Genomic DNA, 17,082 nt, shown 5'->3' with positions numbered 1-17,082 from the left:
ATAACTTAATAGCACAAATTCTGCTCATATTGCTAAATGTTCATTAAAATTACTTGACATTTTCAAATTTATATACTCTAATTTTCACTATTTCAGAAATGTCAGACTTGATTCTGAATTAATAGCATTTGACTGATTCTCAAAACATTTGATCATAGCAAAGAAACTATGCTATTCAAACATTAAAACGGGCATTGAATCTAAATTACTTTTGCTTTTGGATTAAGTTTTTAAAAACAGGTAAAACGTCTTTTTAAAATTTCACTTTGTAAAGCAGCGGTACCCAATTTTTTGGCACCAGGGACTGATTTTATGGAAGACAGTTTTTTTCCACAGACCCAAGGTTGCAGGGGATGGTTTTAGGATGAAACTTCCACTTCAGATCATCAGAAATTAGTTCTCATAAGGAATGCTCAACCTAGATCCCTCACATGCGCAGTTCACAATAGGGTTTGCACTCCCTATGAGAATCGAATGCCACTGCTGATCTGACCGGAGGGGGAGCTCAGGTGGTAATGCGAGCGATGAGGAGCAGCTGTGAAGACAGATGAAGCTTCACTCTCTGACCTACTGCTTACCTCCTGCTGCGCAGCCCGGTTCCTAATAGGTCATGGACCGTACTAGACCACGGCCTGGGGGTTAGGGATCCCTTCTCAGTCCATCTCCTCCCTGGAATCAGCTATTTGCCAGTTTTACGTGTATTCTCCTAAAATATGTGCCTAAATTAGCACAACTGCTATGTTTGTCACCCTGCATTTTTAAGCAAATGAGCATAGGCACTCTTCATCTTACATTTTTATTGAACCATGTGTCTTTATCTGATGATGTACTTTTCTAATAGTAGCTACATAGTATTCCAGTTTATGGACATGTAATAATTTGTTTAGTACCTAGTGAGCAGATTGTTCTAGTCTTTTGCTACTACCAAAGAAAAAGCCTGTAATGAACAGTCTTACATTCATCTATGGATATTTGTGATTCTAGAAGATATATTATTATAAGTTGAGTAAAAAGGTATTCTGCAATTACTGTCATCCGGAGTTTATTGATACTCCCATTAGCAATGGATGAGGATGTCTGTTGTTTCGTACTTGTGCCAAGAAGCTTCTTGACCTTTGCCAAACTAATAGAAAAATGGTGTTTTCCTTGTAGCTTATATTTGCATTTCTATTAATAAGACTTTTTAAATCTGTTAGCCATTTGTAGTCTCCTTTCCCTATTTAAAGAGCTCTAGTACTTTATACATGCAGTTTTACAGTTAGAAGTTTGAAAGTGTTTTGTCCCAGATTATCTTAATTTCTATCTGATTTTTTTGCTGTGTTTTGTTCTGAGAAGGTCTTGCTCTGTTGCCTAGGCTGGAGTGTGGTGGCATGAACACAGCTCACTGCAGCCCTTGACTTATGGGCCCAAGCAATCCTTCCACCTCAGCCTTCCTACCAGAGGTGCGTGCCACCATGCCTAGCTAATTTTTTAACTTTTGGTAGAGATGGGGTTTCGCCGTGTTGCCCAGCATTTTTAGTAGAGATGGGGTTTTACCATGTTGGCCAGGCTGATCTCGAACACTTGGCCTCAAGTGATCTGCCTGCCTTGGCCTCCCAAAGTGCTGGGAATACAGATGTGAGCCACCACACCCGGCCACTTTTATGTATATGAATCTTTAACACGTCTTTTTGTGTTTGAGAGTTCTTTGATTCATCTGAAGTCTGTCCACGAACGCCTGAAATGCCACCCATATTAGTACTAAATCTACATGAATTTTAACCTATTTCTGTTCTAGGATCTGATTTTCATGTACCTAATGCAGTTCTAAATTTTTATTTTTTATTGTCTTATTTTGCAGTTTTAAGTTGCTGTACTTGGATATTTATATTTTTCATAACTGCTAAGGGGAAGTTAACCTTTTCTCATTCTTTCAGAATTTTCCTGGATTTTTTTTTTTTTTTTTTTTTTTTTGCATTTTTTTCCCCAATATGAACTTTAAAATTAGCTGTCTGGTTCTTGAGGGGAAATTGGTACTTCTATTGAGATCAAGTTAAATAAATAGATTAATAAGAACAGGCTTAATCATACAGAGGCTTCTATCTAAAAACATGACTGTATGTCTTGTTTTTGAGATGGGGTCTCACTCTGTCACCCAGGCTGAAGTGCAGTGGTGTGTTCTCGGCTCACTGCAACCTCTGCCTCCTGAGTAGCTAGGATTACAGGCACCCACCACCACGCCCAGCTAATTTTTGTATTTTTAGTAGAGATGGGGTTTTACCATGTTGGTCATGAACGGCATATGTTTTTCCATTTGTTCAAATGGTCTTTGTGTGTCTCGGTTTTCAAATTTTTACCATTTAGGTCTTGCATATTTTTAAAGGTTTGTCTTTTGGATGTTGGAAATGGGATTTTTCTTCTGCTATACTTTGTAACTAGTTGTGTATAGAAAAGCTATTGATTTCAGCTATCTTGTTGAATTATGGCGAATATCTTTTATTCAACTCCTTCAATATACCTGGAAAAATACTGTTTGGCTACTTAATTTTTACACTTGTTTAAATGCTCTGAAATATCCAAAATATTAAATATGGTGAGAGTAAAATTGCTTGTCTGAATCCTAAACAATATGTCCATTGTTTGATTTAGCATAATGCTGGATTTTTTTTATTAATCAGGAATCCATGTATTCCTGTTTTAAGAATTTATATCAAAAATGAGACAGGCACAGTGGTGTGCACCTATAGTCCCAGCTATTTGGCAGGCTGAGGCAGGAGGATCACTTGAGCCCAGGAGTTCAAGGCTATAATGCACTATTACTGCACCTGTGAATAGCCACTGTACTCCAGCCTGGGCAATATAGTGGGATCCTGTCTCTAAAAAAAGAAAAAGAACTATACATATTTTTGTTGTTTCATCAAATAAAACTTTATTTTCATTTTTCCCCTTCCTTTGTTATATACATATCTATATCCTCTTATGTTCTTTTTATTGTATATATTTAATATGTTCAATGTTTTGATAAACTTGATATATACAGTATATCAAGGTCAAGCAAATTAACATACTCATAACATACCCATGTGTCAAGCAAATTAACATACCCATCATAACATACTCATGTGTGTGATAAGTACCTAAAATCAACTCCCTTGGCAAATTACCAGTATATGATACAATTTTATTAACTATAAGCCCTCATGTTGTCTATTAGATCTCTTAGGCTCGTCCATCCTACATAACTGCAATGTTGACTTACCTTTTCCCATTTCCCCCACCCCGGTAACCACTATTTTACTGTTTTTGTTGTTGTTGATGTTTGTTTGTTTTAAAGATTCTACATATAAGTGGGATCATGCAGTATTTTTCTTCCTGTGTCTAGCTTACGTCATTTAACATGATGTCCTCCTCCAGCTTCATCCCTGTTGTTGCAAATGGCAGGACTTCCCTTTTTAATGCTGAAGTTCCATGGTATGTATGTAAATTATTATGGCATCATTTCTTTATCCATTCGTCTGTTGATGGACACCTTGGTTGTTTCCATATGTTGGCTCCTGTGAATAATGCTTCAATGAACATGGGAACGTAGTTATCTTTACAAGGTGGTGATTTTGTTTCCTTTAGGCATATGCCCAGGAGCGGGATTGCTGTATCATATGGTAGTTCTATCTTTAAGAGCATCCATACTGTTTTCCACAGTGCAGCACCAATCTGCATTCTGATTAACAGTGTACAAATGTTCAGTTTTCTCTACAACTTCACCACTTGCTATTTCTTGTCTTTTTGATAAAAGCTATCCTAACCTGTGAGATAACTCATTGTGCTTTTTATTTGCATTTTCTTGATGATTAGTGATGTTGAGCCACCTATATCCCTGGTGGCCATTTTTATGTCTTTGAAGAAATGACTCTTCAGATGCTTTGCCCATTTTAAAATCAGGTTATTCATTTGAATGCTATTGAGTTCCCTATATATTTTGCTTATTAACCCCTTATTAGATATATAGTTTGCAAGTATTTTCTCCCAGTGCATAGGCTGCCTTTTCATGTTGATTGTTTCCTTTGCTATACAGAAGCTTTTGTTTGAGGTAGTTTGTTTTGTTTTTGCTTTTGTTGTCTGTACTTTTGGTGTCCCACTCAAAACATCATTGCCAAGATTAATGTCAAAGACCTTTTTCTCTGTTTTTTTTTCTTAAGGTTTTATAGTTTCAGTTCTTAAAATATGTTTTTTGTTTTGTTTTGTTTTTGAGATGGTGTCTCGCTTTGTCCCCCAGACTGGAGTTCAGTAGCGCGATCTTGGCTCACTGCAACCTCCATCTCTCAGGTTCTAGTGATTCTCCTGCGTCAGCCTCCCGAGCAGCTGGGATTATAGGCACGCTTCACCATGCCTTGCTAATTTTTGTATTTTTGGTAGAGTCGGGGTTTCGCCACGTTGGCCAGCCTGGTCTCAAACTCCTGACCTAAAGTGATCTGCTTGCCTCAGCCTCCCAAAGTACTGGGATTACAGGTGTGAGCCACTGTGCCCAGTCTAAAAATAGGTTTTTAATCCATTTTGAGTTGATTTTTGTGTAAGGTGTAAGATAAGAGTTCAGCTTCATTCTTTTGCATGTAGATATACACATTTTCCATATATAAAATCATGTCATCTGCAAACAGGAACAATTTGACTTATTTCTGATTTGGATGCTTTTTTTTTTTTTTTTTTTTTGACAGAGTCTCACTCTGTCGCCCAGGCTGGAGTGCAGTGGCACAATCTCAGCTCGTTGCAACCTCCACCTTCCAGGTTCAAGCGATTCTCCTGCCTTAGCCTCCCAAGTAACTGGGATTACAGGCTTACACTACCATGCCTGGCCAATTTTTGTATTTTTAGTAGAGTAGGGGTTTCACCATGTTTGCCAGTCTAATCTCGAACTCCTGACCTCAGGTGATCCGCCCGCCTCGGCCTCCCAAAGTGCTGGGAGGACAGGTGTGAGCCACCAGCCTTTCATTTTTCCTGTGCAATTGCTATAATTAGAACTTCCAGTGTTTTGTTGAATGGAAGTGGTAAGAGTGGGCATTCCTTCTATACTTAATTTGTTGATTTTTAAATCATGAATGGTTGTTCATTTTCAGATGCTTTTTCTGCATCTATTGAGAAAATTATATGGTTTTTGTCCTTCATTCTGTTAATGTGGTGTATTACATCTATTGATACACCACATATGTTGAACCATTGAACCACCCTTGCATCCCATGGATAAATCCAACTTTGTTTTGGAGACAAGGTCTCACTCTGTCACTCAGGCTGGAGTGCAGTGGTGGTCATAGCTCACTGCAGTCTCAAACTCCTGGGCTCAAGCAATCCTCCTGCCTCAGCTTTCCAAGTAGCTGAGACTACAGGCACACAGCACCACACTGGCTAATTAAAAAAAAAAAAAAAAATTATTTTTTTGCAGAGATGGGGTTTTGCTATATTGCCCAGGCTGGGATAAATCCCACTTGATCATGGTGAATGAGCCTTTTAATGTAATGAATTTGGTTTGCTAGTTCTGGTGAGGTTTTTGCAGCTGTGCTCATCAAGGATATTGATCTAATTTTTTTCCTTTACTTTTTTTTTTTTTTTTTTTAAGATGGAGTCTCTCTCTGTTGCCCAGGCTGGAGTGCAGTGACACCATCTCAGCTCACTGCAACCTCCACCTCCCAGGTTCTAGTGATTCTCTGGCCTCAGCTTCCCAAGTAGCTGGTATTACAGGCATGCGCCACCACTCTCGGTTAATTTTTGTAATTTTTAGTAGAGACGGGGTTTCACCATTTTGGCCAGGATGTTCTCGAACTCCTGTCCTCAGGTGATCTGCCCATCTTGGCCTCACAGTGTTGGTATTACAGGCATGAGCCACTGTCCCCGGCCTAATTTTCTTTTCTTATAGTGTCCTTGTCTGGATTTGATATCAGGGTAGTTCTGGCCTTGTAAACATAGTTTGAAAGTATTCCTCTTCATCAAATTTTTGGAAGTTTCAGAAAGATTGGCATTAGTTTTCCATAAATGTGTAGTTAAATTCGGCAATGATGCCACCAGGTCCTAGGCTTTTCTTTGATGGCAGACTTTTTTAAATTATTGATTCAACCTTCTTACTCATTGGTCAGATTTTCTGTGTCTTTGTGATTCAGTCTTGATAGGCTGTATGTGTCTAGGAACTCATCCATTTCTTGTAGGTTATCCAGTTTGCTGGTAATTTTTTATGGTAGTTTCTTAGGTTCCTTTGTATTTCTTTTTTTTTTTTCTTTTTTTTTTTTTTTTTTTTTGAGACAGAGTCTTGCTCTGTCTCCCAGGCTGGAGTGCAGTGGTGTGATCTTGGCTCACTGCAACCTCCATCTCACGGGTTCCAGCAATTCTCCCGCCTAAGCCTCCCCAGTAGCTGAGATTACAGGCGTGTGCCACCACACCCATCTAAATTTTTTTTTTTTTTCCGCAGTGGAGTTTTGCTCATGTTGCCCAGGCTGGAGTGCAATGGCATGGTCTTGGCTTACTGCAATGTCCGCCTCCCAGGTTCAAGCGATTCTCCTGCCTCAGCCTCTCAAGTAGCTGGGATTACAGGAACCCGCTACCATGCCTGGCTCATTTTCTGTATTTTTAGTAGAGAGAGGGTTTCACCATTTTGACCAGGATGGTCTCAAACTCCTGACCTCAAGTGATCCACCTGCCTTGGCCTCCCAAAGTGCTGGGACTGCAGGCATGAGCCACCGCGCCTGGCCTGATCCTTTGTGTTTCTATGGAATCAGTTGTAATATCTTCCCCTCTCCCTTCTTTCTTTCTTACAAGGTCTCATTCTGTCGCCCAAGCTGGAGTGCAGTGGCAGGATCTCAGCTCACTACCACCTTCCCTTCCCAGGCTCAAGTGATTCTCCTACCTCAGCCTCCGAAGTAGCTGGGATTACAGGCACCTGCCACCATGCCTGGCTAATTTCTGTATTTTTTAGTAGAGACGGGGTTCACCATATTGGCCAGGCTGATCTCAAACTCCTGACCTCAAGTGATCCACCTGCCTTGGCCTCCCAAAGTGCTGGGATTATCTTTTTCCATTTCTAATTGTATGAGTCTTCTCTATTTTTTGTTAGTCAGCTAGAAGTTTGTCAATTTTATCTTTTCAAGAAACCAACTGAATTTTGTTGATCTTTTCATTTTTTTCAGCTCTGGTCTTTATTATTTCCTTTCTTTTATTATTTTTGAGACATAGTCTTGCTCTGGTCTTTATTATTTCCATTTATGTATGTATGTATATATGTATTTTTGAGATGGAGTCTTGCTCTGTTACCCAGGCTGGAGTGCAGTAGTGTAATCTCACTGCAACCTCCGCCTCCCAGGTTCAAGCGATTCTCCTGCCTCAGCCTTCTGAGTAGCTGGTACTACAGGAGTGTGTCACCATACATGGCTGTGTTTTTTGCATTTTTAGTAGAGACGGGGTTTTGCCATGTTGGTCAGGCTGGTCTCAAACCCTTGACCTCAGGTGATCTGCCCACCTCGGCCTCCCAAAGTGCTGGGATTACAGGCATTGAGCCACCTCACCTCGCCTATTTCCTTTTATTAACTGGGCCTAGTTCTTTTCATTTTCCTAGTTCCTTAAGGTGTAACATTGGGTTGTTTATGTGAGGTCTTTTCTTTTTGATGTAGGTGGTGATTGCTATAAACTTCTGTCTCAGAGCTGCTTTTGTTGTATTTCATGTTTTGTGTCCATTTTTGTCTCAAGATATTTAAAAAATTTTTCCTTTTAGTTTTTTTCATTGGCCTATTTGTTGTTCAGGAGCATGTTTAATTTCCACATATTTGTAAATTTTCTGAAATTCCTCCTGTTACTGATTTCTAGTTTCATATCATTGTGGTTAGAAAAGATACTTAAAGATTGTGCCCTAATATATGATCTGTCCTGGAGAATATTCCATGTATGCTCGAGAAGAATGTATATTCTGCTGTTGGATGGAATCTCCTGTATATGTCTAGTAGGTCCATTTTGCTTAATGTGTAGTTAAAGTCTGATGCTTTCTTACTGATTTTTTTTGGGGGGGGGGGGCCTTGACCTTTACTGAAAGTAGGATATTGAAATCCCCTACTACTGTTGTATTACAGTCTATCTCTCCATTCAGATCTATTCATATTTGCTTTCTATATTTAGGTGCTCAGATGTTGGGTGAATATTTACAATTGTTAAGTGACCCCTTTATCATTACACAGTGACCTTGTCTCATTTTACAGTTTTGACTTAAAGTTTATCTGATGTAAGTATAGCTCTCTTGTTCTTTTTTGGTTTCTATTTGCATGAAATACCATTTTCCATTCCTTCACTTTCAGTCTCTGTGTGTCCCTTACAGGTTCAATGAGACTTTTTGGCAGCATATAGTTACATCTTTTTTTTTTTTTTTTAATCCAGCCACTCCCTGTCTTTGGATTATGAAGAGTTAAACCATTTACAGTCACAGTAAATGGATTAGAGAATTTAATCCATTTACATTCGCAGTAGTAACTCCTTACCTACCAGTAGGGATAGGTATTTTGTTGCTTTCTGGTTGTTTTGTAGATCCTTTGTTTCTCTCTGTCTTCCTTTGTGATTTATTTTCTCTAGAGTTATGCTTTGATTCGTTTTTATCTTTTCCGTATCTGCTATAGGTTTTTGCTTTGTGATTATCATGAAGCTTATGTAAAACACAGGGATATTTTAAGCAGGTAACTTTGATTGCATTAAAAACTATACTTTTATTCTATTCCCTCCCACATTTTGTTTTTGAGGTCACAATTTACAAATTTTATATTGTGTATCCCTTAACAAATTAGCTATTAATAGTTTTATTTTTTAACCTTTATACTAAAGATAAGCAATATACACCACCACCATTACAGTATTAGAGTATTCCTGAGTTTGACAGTATACTTTTACCAGTTTTATACTTTCATGTGTTTTCATGTTACTAATTAACATCCTTTTCTACCAGCTTGAATTCCCTTTCACATTTTTTTATAAACACAGAGCTGGTGGTGATGAAATGCTTCAGCTTTTGTCTGTCTGGGAAAGTCTTTTTCTCCATTTCTGAAGTATTGCTGGATAAAGTATTCATGGTTGGCAATTTGTTCTCCTTTAGCACTCTGAATGTATCATCCCACTCACTCCTGGTCTGGAAGTTTCTGCTGAGAAGTGCTAGCCTTATTGGAACTCCCTTATATGTGATCTGCTTCTTTTCTCTAGCTGCTTTTAGGATCTTCCCTTTGTCTTTTGATTTTTGACAATTTGATTATAATATGTCATGGTATAGTTTTGTTCATATTGAATCTGATTGGAGACTTTTGATATTCTTGCACCTGGATATTTATATCTTTCTCCAGATCTGGAAAACAGTAGTAGAAAACTACTGTTTTGTGACTTCTTTCTTTCTTCTCCTTAGTAACTCAAATATTTGCTCTTTTGGTGCTGTCCCATAAATCCCGTAGGCTTTCTTCATTCCTTTTCATTCTTTTTGTTCCTCTGGCTATATTTTCAAATAATCTGTCTTTGAGTCCATAGATTCTCTCTGCTTTATCAATTCTGTTGATGCTCACTATTCTATTTTTTCATTTCATTCATTGTATTTTTCAACTTCAGAATGGTTTGTAAAAAATAACTTCGATCTATTAGGTTTCTTGATTTGGTTGTTTTCTTGATTTTGTTGAGTTATGTATGTGTATTTTCTTGAAGTTTGCTGAACATCCTTAAAACTATTTTGAGTTGTCAGGCAGTTCATAAATCCGTTTCTTTAGGGTAGATTTCTGGTGCTTTGTTACTTTGGTGATAGCATGTCTCCCTGATTGTTCTTGATCCTTGTGGTCATATGTTGATGTCTGTACATTGGATGAGGTGTAAGGACTGATTCTAATCTTTGCAGTCTGACTTTGCGTGGAACAGCCCTTCACCAGTGAGTCCATTCAGAGATTCTGGGCAAGTTGTCTGGTGTGGTCTGTGGGCAGGCTTGCTGCTGGAGTCCTTGAGCAGGCTGACCTAGTACCTAGGTCAGCAGATGGATGAGCCTGGTGCTTGCATGCATAGGATTAATCCTGGAACGTAGGTCCAGTGGAGTGGGCCAGTTGATTGGGTCTGCAGTGGTACAACCAGAGCCTGAATCTACAAGGGCAGGCCTGGATCCTGCATCCAGGGAACTGACCTGAAGCCTAGCTCCATAGCCTGGACCCTGAACCTGCAGGAGTGGGCCTAGGTCCTGGGTCCATAGGGACGGTTCTGGAGCCCCAGCCTGCTAGGGCATGCCTAGCATTGAGGCTATGCCTGGAACCTGAGTCCACTGGAGCTTGGGTCCACGGGTATTGTACTGGAGCCTGGGATTGTGGGTGCTGGCCTGTGGGCATATAGCTCAGCCTGGAGCCAGGGTAGATAGATACTGGCCTGGAGGCTAGGTCTCTGAGGGATGGATCCTGGGGTCCTGGGGGCTGGCCTAGAATCTGGGTCCGCAGGGGATATTGGAGCCTAGATCTATGAGGGCCAGCCCGGTGCTGGGGTTTACTCAGATGGGGCTGGACCAGGGTGGGGAGGGGGTGTCTGCTAGAGTGTGAGCTCATGGGTACAGGCCTGGCAGTGGGTATGCTTAGAACCTGTGTTCCTGGGGCAGGCCTGGAGTCTGGGGCTGGCATGATTTTGGGGTCCAATGTTTACTTCCCTCTCCTTCCTCCAAGTGGAGGGTCTCTCTCTCTCCACCCTGTGCTGCCTGGGGTTGGGGAGAGGGTAAGCTAGGTAATGTAAAATTGTCCCTCCTATCCTCTTCAATACATCTTATTTCTGTGGTATACCAAGGTGCTGTAATCTCTCATGGTTCCTTAGCTCTTGTGAAGGTATTTCTGTTTGTGGATAGTTGTTTAAATTCATGTTTCTGCAGGGGGACAAGTGCTGGAAAGTCCTATTCTGACATCCCATTTCCTCAATTTTTTTTTTAAAAACAATAGTTCCCTCCTGTATTCCTTAAGTTTCTTTTTCTTGCTATTTGAGTTTTGTGTTTTAACTAATTATTTTTATCAATGTAAGTATTTAAGGCTCTGACTTCTCCACTGAGTCAGTTAAGTTCTGCAAGGTGATGGGACTAACATTCTGTGCCATCCGACATGAGCATTTCCCCTTTCAAAGTGAGAAGGAAGGTTAGGATGGAAGAGCTGAGACATATTCCAAATCACTTTTAGTAACTTTACTTTTCAGGTTCACGTATGTTAATAGTTAGAATCAATATACGATCAACCTGTTAAGCAATGTTACCAAATACTTATTTGGCAAAGTACATCCTTGATCAATGCCTTAGTGATTCTATAGCTAAAATATTAGATGTTTTATTTTGGGGGGGTGCGGAAATAGCATAGACCGTCATTTAAACCTTCAGACAATTAGTGGCTGTGTTGTACAAAAAAGATGGCAAAAGCCTTAACTATATACCAAAATTCACATCTCACCCAACCTAGCTTACTCTTATTTTTTCCATCCATTTCTAGGGCTGTGCTGTCCAATACTGTCGCAAATAGCCCCATGTGGCATCTGAGCACTTACGATGTGGCTAGTCCAAATTGAGAGTGTTGAGGAAAGTGTAAAATGCCAGATTTTGAAGACTTGGTACAAAAAAAGGTAAAATATTAATATTTTTATATGTTGATGTTTTAGATATTTTGGGCTAAATAATATGCTAAAATGACCTTTTTAATCTATTTTAATGTGGCTGCTATAAACTTTCAAAATTACGTACATGACTCACCTCTTTCTAGTAGACAGTGCTGCTCTGTTTCCCTCCATTAGCTCTGTTCCCTCTAGATACATGTAACGCTGAGCCCAACAAGATCGCCTTTCTGTAATCATTTGAAGATAGCACCATGATGCTAGTTTAGTGTTAGCGTTTATTTTAAAAATACACAAAATAGAAATTTTTACATCAAAGTGTGATAACCTCACTTACACATTGTTCCATACTTACCTGGTTTTGTTTGCATCTTTGTGCAAACATTAAAAGGAGATGGATTTGATTCTGATTTTTTTGCTATGGTTCATGTAAACAGTTGAGACTGCTACATAAAGTAGGTTGTTGTCAAAGGTAAAGTGGCCACAGAATCCCAAGAGTAGAATAATTCAGTTTGGTTTAATGAAATTGGTGGAGGTCTTAGCAGATAGATAATTCAAGACTAAATATTGTCTTCTAAGCATTTTAAAAATTAAAAACTTTGAGGTTTTCTTCATGTTGTAAACATAACTTAGACCTTGTTGGCATTAAGTTTACAAAAGAAAATATTAAACCATGATTTTTATCATCCTGCCCATGTCAGTATACACTCTCTTTATTATGAGAATGAAACCAAATAATAAGCAAAATACATCAGGAATTTCAAATAGTACTGCAAAGAAGGTCCCAGCTGGTCTCTTCTGGGAGTGATCTAACTTAAGCTGACCCTGCCACTGGCTGAGGATAATCCCTTCTGTCCACTGCACCATGCAATGCCACAGGCCATGAGATGGTCAGTTCCTCTTGCTCTGTGTCGTCTCAAACAAGTCGAGGCTCTACTTCTGGTTCCGCCCTTCTTCCTTGGGCTTAGATTTGCTGGGTTAGTGGTTTGCCACTATTGTCAAGATTGTACTGTCCCTTTAAGGTACCACATGCCACCATAGCTTACACAGCAGTCCTATGAGAGAGAAACAGGGTAAGTGCAGATTTTTGCAGGTAAGGGAGCTAACTACATTCTGTCCACAATATCAACACTTGATTTATGATCAGTGAATAGAATACAAATAGGAAATCAAAAACTGCCTAAGCATACCACCATGGTTACTACCAGCCACCCTCTCCTCAGGGGTAGTTTTTTTTTTGAGACAGAGTTTCGCTCTTATTGCCCAGGCTGGAGTGCAATGGCACAATCTCGGCTCACCGCAACTGCTGCCTCCCAGGTTCAAGCGATTCTCCTGCCTCAGCCTCCCAAGTAGCTGGGATTACAGGCATGCACCACTACACCCGGCCAATTTTGTATTTTTAGTAGAGATGGGGTTTCTCCATGTTGGTCAGGCTGGCTTCGAACTCCTGACCTCAGGTGATCCTCCTGCCTCGGCCTCCCAAAGTGCTGGGATTACAGGCGTGAGCCACTGTGCCCAGCCATTCCTCAGGGGTATTTTAAAAGTGAGGGTGGGCCGGGCATGGTGGCTCACGCCTATAATCCCAGCTACTTGGGAGGCTGAGGCAGGAGAATTGCTTGAAACTGGGAGGTGTAGTTGCAGTGGGCCGAGAGTGTGCTATTGCGCGCCAGCCTGGGCAACAAGAGCGAAACTCTGTCTCAAAAAAAAAAAGTGAGGATCTATGAAATACAAATACTGACATGCCCAGAACAAGGGTGCTTAAAAAATAGTATTACTTATATGGCTCTGGATGTTTAATCAAAACAAGACACTGTCATCAGTTTTCTGTGTCTCAGTGTTGCTGCAATATATGGTTGGTATTTGTACTACAGTCACTTCAGAAAAGCATTATAGCTTGAACATTAGGTGCTTTCATATATAGTAAACAGATACTCCTTTTTAAACCAAATTTAAGAATGGATTCTACTGAAAGTCATGTATGTGGCTATGGCAACAATCAGAAGAGTAGTTCAAAATTCAAGGGGGAGTGGAGTGAGGATTCTCAACTAGGCCCTATCATTTTAGAAGATGCCTACCCACTGCCAAGCTCACCCAACCCACTGTATTTTGTTGTTCTATTTCGTTTTAGGCTTTTAGCAGCCTGAAGCCATGGTTTTTAGTTTCTGTCTCTAGTGATAAGCAGAGAAGAGGGATGAGAAAGGGGCATTACTGGCCCAATCAGAAACAGAAATTAAGCACCCATGGCTGTGTTCTTTCCTTTGGACACCCCTGTGACTATATTATTTGAAGGGGTCAGTCCTCTTGCACATAACCCCTTCCCTAACCAATGCCAATCATTAAGAGTTGCTGAAGACAAGACTGTCTGGGGAGGGGGTCCCAAGGAAGCCTGATTTCATACACACAAAGACACTAGAGTCCCTTCTCCATGCTGTCAGCCCCTTCCAGAGTCTTTGATATTGTTTTGCACAAAATGGAGGTACCTTTAGTACTTTATCCACCTCCTGTTTACTGAGATCTTCTCCACACTCTTGAGTCAACCGAGACTGGATCATGTTTCGGCGTACCCGGTAATTTTTGGAAAAAATTTCAAGCAAAACCTGTCGATGCTTTAGTAGCAAAAACACGTTATTCTGGGAAACAGTGATCTAAAATGAGAAACATCCCTGAACAAGACACCCAAGCCATGCACCTAACTTTGTGTTGCAGTCTCTGATTAAAAACCCTCATCCAGTACCTCTGGTTAAAGATGAGCCAAGTCATCTCTAGAGACCCAGCAAGACAGTGTACAGAAATAAAAGCATAAATAAAAGTAAAGGCATTAACGCTTTGTGTGGAAACTTGAATATAAATAAAAATAAAGGTATATGCCAGCATAACAAAAGAACTGGTGAAGAGACACGAGAGGATGAGTGGCTTGAACGCATTTCTGCATGGTAAAGTGCAGGAGTGCATCGGAGTTAGCAGGCAGGCGAAGCCACAATCAGCTGCACAGAGATGAGAAGAGGGTGTCAACATTGGTGTGAAGTCTTAACACACAAACATGCCACTGCATCCATGAAACAGGATGCCGTAAAATACGTTACACCCCAGAATAAAAATTGAATAGAAAATACTGAATTCAGTATGTCTAATATCTGTCATAAGAATTCTGAAAGAGCACAAAAAAGTCTAACAACTCACAGGATTTTGTAAGAACTCAATTGTCTAGTACAATAATGACCCATACCAGGGCACAGCTGAAATTGCACTGACTGATATACAGAATAATGAAAAATTCTGCAGTTTGGTATAAAGGAAAGAATACAGGCCAAATTTAAAAGACCAAGAACGGGAATGTTATGGAATTTCAACAACTCTGAAAACGTAAACAATGGAAACTCTCTTAAAGATGCTTCATGCCAGGCACGGCAGCTCACGCCTGAAATCCCAGCACTTTGGGAGGCCGAGGCGGGCGGATTACCTGAGGTCAGGAGTTCAAGACCAGCCTGTCCAACATGGTGAAACCCCGTCTCTACTAAAAATACAAAAATTACCCAGGCGTGGTGGCACATGCCTATAATCCCAGCTACGCAGGAGGCTGAGGCAAGAGAATTGCTTGAGCCCGGGAGGCGGAGGTTGCAGTGAGCCGAGATCGTGCCACTGTACTCCAGCCTGGATGAAAAAAAGACAAAAGATGCTTTATGTATTACTGTTTGTCTGGGACTAGAATTTTGAGAGGCAAATCATTTGATCACGTAAAAATAGAAACTTTTGGCCGGGCGCGGTGGCTCAAGCCTGTAATCCCAGCACTTTGGGAGGCCGAGACGGGTGGATCACGAGGTCAGAAGATCGAGACCATCCTGGCGAACACGGTGAAACCCCATCTCTACTAAAAAAAAAAAATAGAAACTTTTACATCAAAGTGTGATAACCTTACTTACACATTGTTCCATACTTAGCTGGTTTTGTTTGCATCTTTCTGCAAACATTAAGAGGAGATGGATTTGATTCTTTTTTTTTTTTCTTTTTTTTGCTATGGTTCATGTAAACAGTTGAGACTGCTACATAAAGTAGCATTTGCCTCCTAAAAGTCTAGTCCCAAACAGTAATACTGTATTGTAATACTGAAGGTTAAAAGAAAGCCATTTTAAGACATGAAAGAATGCAGACAACTCCTGTCTCTTTAGAAGCTAAAGCAAGGAAGAAGCAGAGATTCCACAATTCAGCAACAGCCATGGCGAAGAGCCAGTCTCACTGGAGAAGCAGAGGGAGAGGCTTCCAGAGAACCAGGCTTAATTAAGCAAAGTATCACCCTTGGTACACATGTGTTCAGAAAATTACACAAGTGAAAACAGGAAGTAGTGAACAAGGAAATGCAATCATAGTATATATTACTGATGTTTGGCTCTACAATGAAAGGATTTTCAGTTCATTCCGTGACAGTGCTATAAACAATGATAGCCAATTAAAAAGAAGTAAAGGCCGGTCATGGTGGCTCATGCCTGTAATCCCAGCACTTTGGAAGGCCAAGGTGGGCGGATCACTTGAGGCCAGGAGTTCCAGACCAGCCTGGCTAACGTGGTGAAACCCCCCCATCTCTACTAAAAATACAAAAATTAGCTGGGTGTGGCAGCACAAGCCTGTAATCCCAGCTACTCGGGTGGCTGAGGCACAAGAATTGCTTGAACGCGGGAGGCGTGAGCTGAGATGGCACCACTGCACTCCAGGCCTAGGTGACAGGTTATCTCAGATGCTATCTCAAAAAAAAAAAAAAAAAAAAATTGGCATAACCTATCTATCTCTACAGTCTCCTAAAATAGTTGAGAGCTAAATCTCATCCACCACAATGGGAAGCCCATTGCTAATGACAAGCTGATTTTTTTTTTTTTTTTAATGGGGGCAGCTGGTTTAGTGGTATCTTTTGGTGATTTAAATGCCTGTGATCCTAGCACTTTGGGAAGCTGAGGCAGGAGAACTGCTTGAGGCCAGGAGTTCAAGACTAGCCTGGCCAACATAGACCCTGTTTCTATTAAAAAAAGTAGTAATAAAAGTGGTCACCTCTGAGGGGTGGCAGTCAGGTCAGGCAGTGCAAGAGCTTTCCTATTAAAACTTTTAGTCTGATTTGATGTTACAAATCTGCATTTATGACTTTTTTTTTCCTTTTTCTTATCAAAGTATTTCAGATACCCTCTATTCCGGCCAAAAGCACTCAAGCTAGGTCAGGAAGAGGCCCCAGCCCCTTAGATCCTCAGTCTGCCAGTTGGCTTCCCTAAGCAGCAGCTGGGGACAGAGAGCTCAGTGGGACTTCTGCTGACTCCCTGCTCCCCACACCTTAGGAGCAGGACCTAGACACAGTCAGACTGACTGGCGTTTTGACCATCAAGTTAGGTACGTTCACGGCCTAAGAAAAGCTTCTGGCATGCAGGGTCCGTGACTGCACCACACATGCACAAGGCACTGCTGCTTCCACTCACATTTCTGGGCACTGGACACCTGTGACCCTCCCTGCCACGGTGTGACTAC

General features: G+C 40.7%; 1 protein-coding gene across 3 annotated transcripts in view; it reads right to left on the bottom strand.

The window, feature by feature from the left end:
• Nucleotides 1-11,841: 11,841 nt before the first annotated feature.
• Nucleotides 11,842-17,082, bottom strand: part of LOC105485005 (RNA polymerase III subunit E) — a 37,840-nt gene continuing 32,599 nt past the window's right edge. For all 3 annotated transcript variants that reach the window (XM_011747154.3, XM_011747155.3, XM_071084232.1), the window contains 2 exons: nt 14,061-14,186; nt 11,842-12,635 (listed from right to left, as the gene is read on the bottom strand). In XM_011747154.3, the coding sequence (XP_011745456.1) occupies nt 12,579-12,635; nt 14,061-14,186 (183 nt within the window). In that variant the 3' untranslated portion in view covers nt 11,842-12,578. The remainder of the gene's footprint in view (nt 12,636-14,060; nt 14,187-17,082) is intronic.

The sequence above is a fragment of the Macaca nemestrina genome, chromosome 18 (genome assembly GCF_043159975.1).
Source record: "Macaca nemestrina isolate mMacNem1 chromosome 18, mMacNem.hap1, whole genome shotgun sequence".
NCBI lineage: Eukaryota > Metazoa > Chordata > Mammalia > Primates > Cercopithecidae > Macaca > Macaca nemestrina.
Note: the sequence above shows the minus strand (reverse complement) of the source record. Positions and strands in the feature narration are given on the sequence as shown.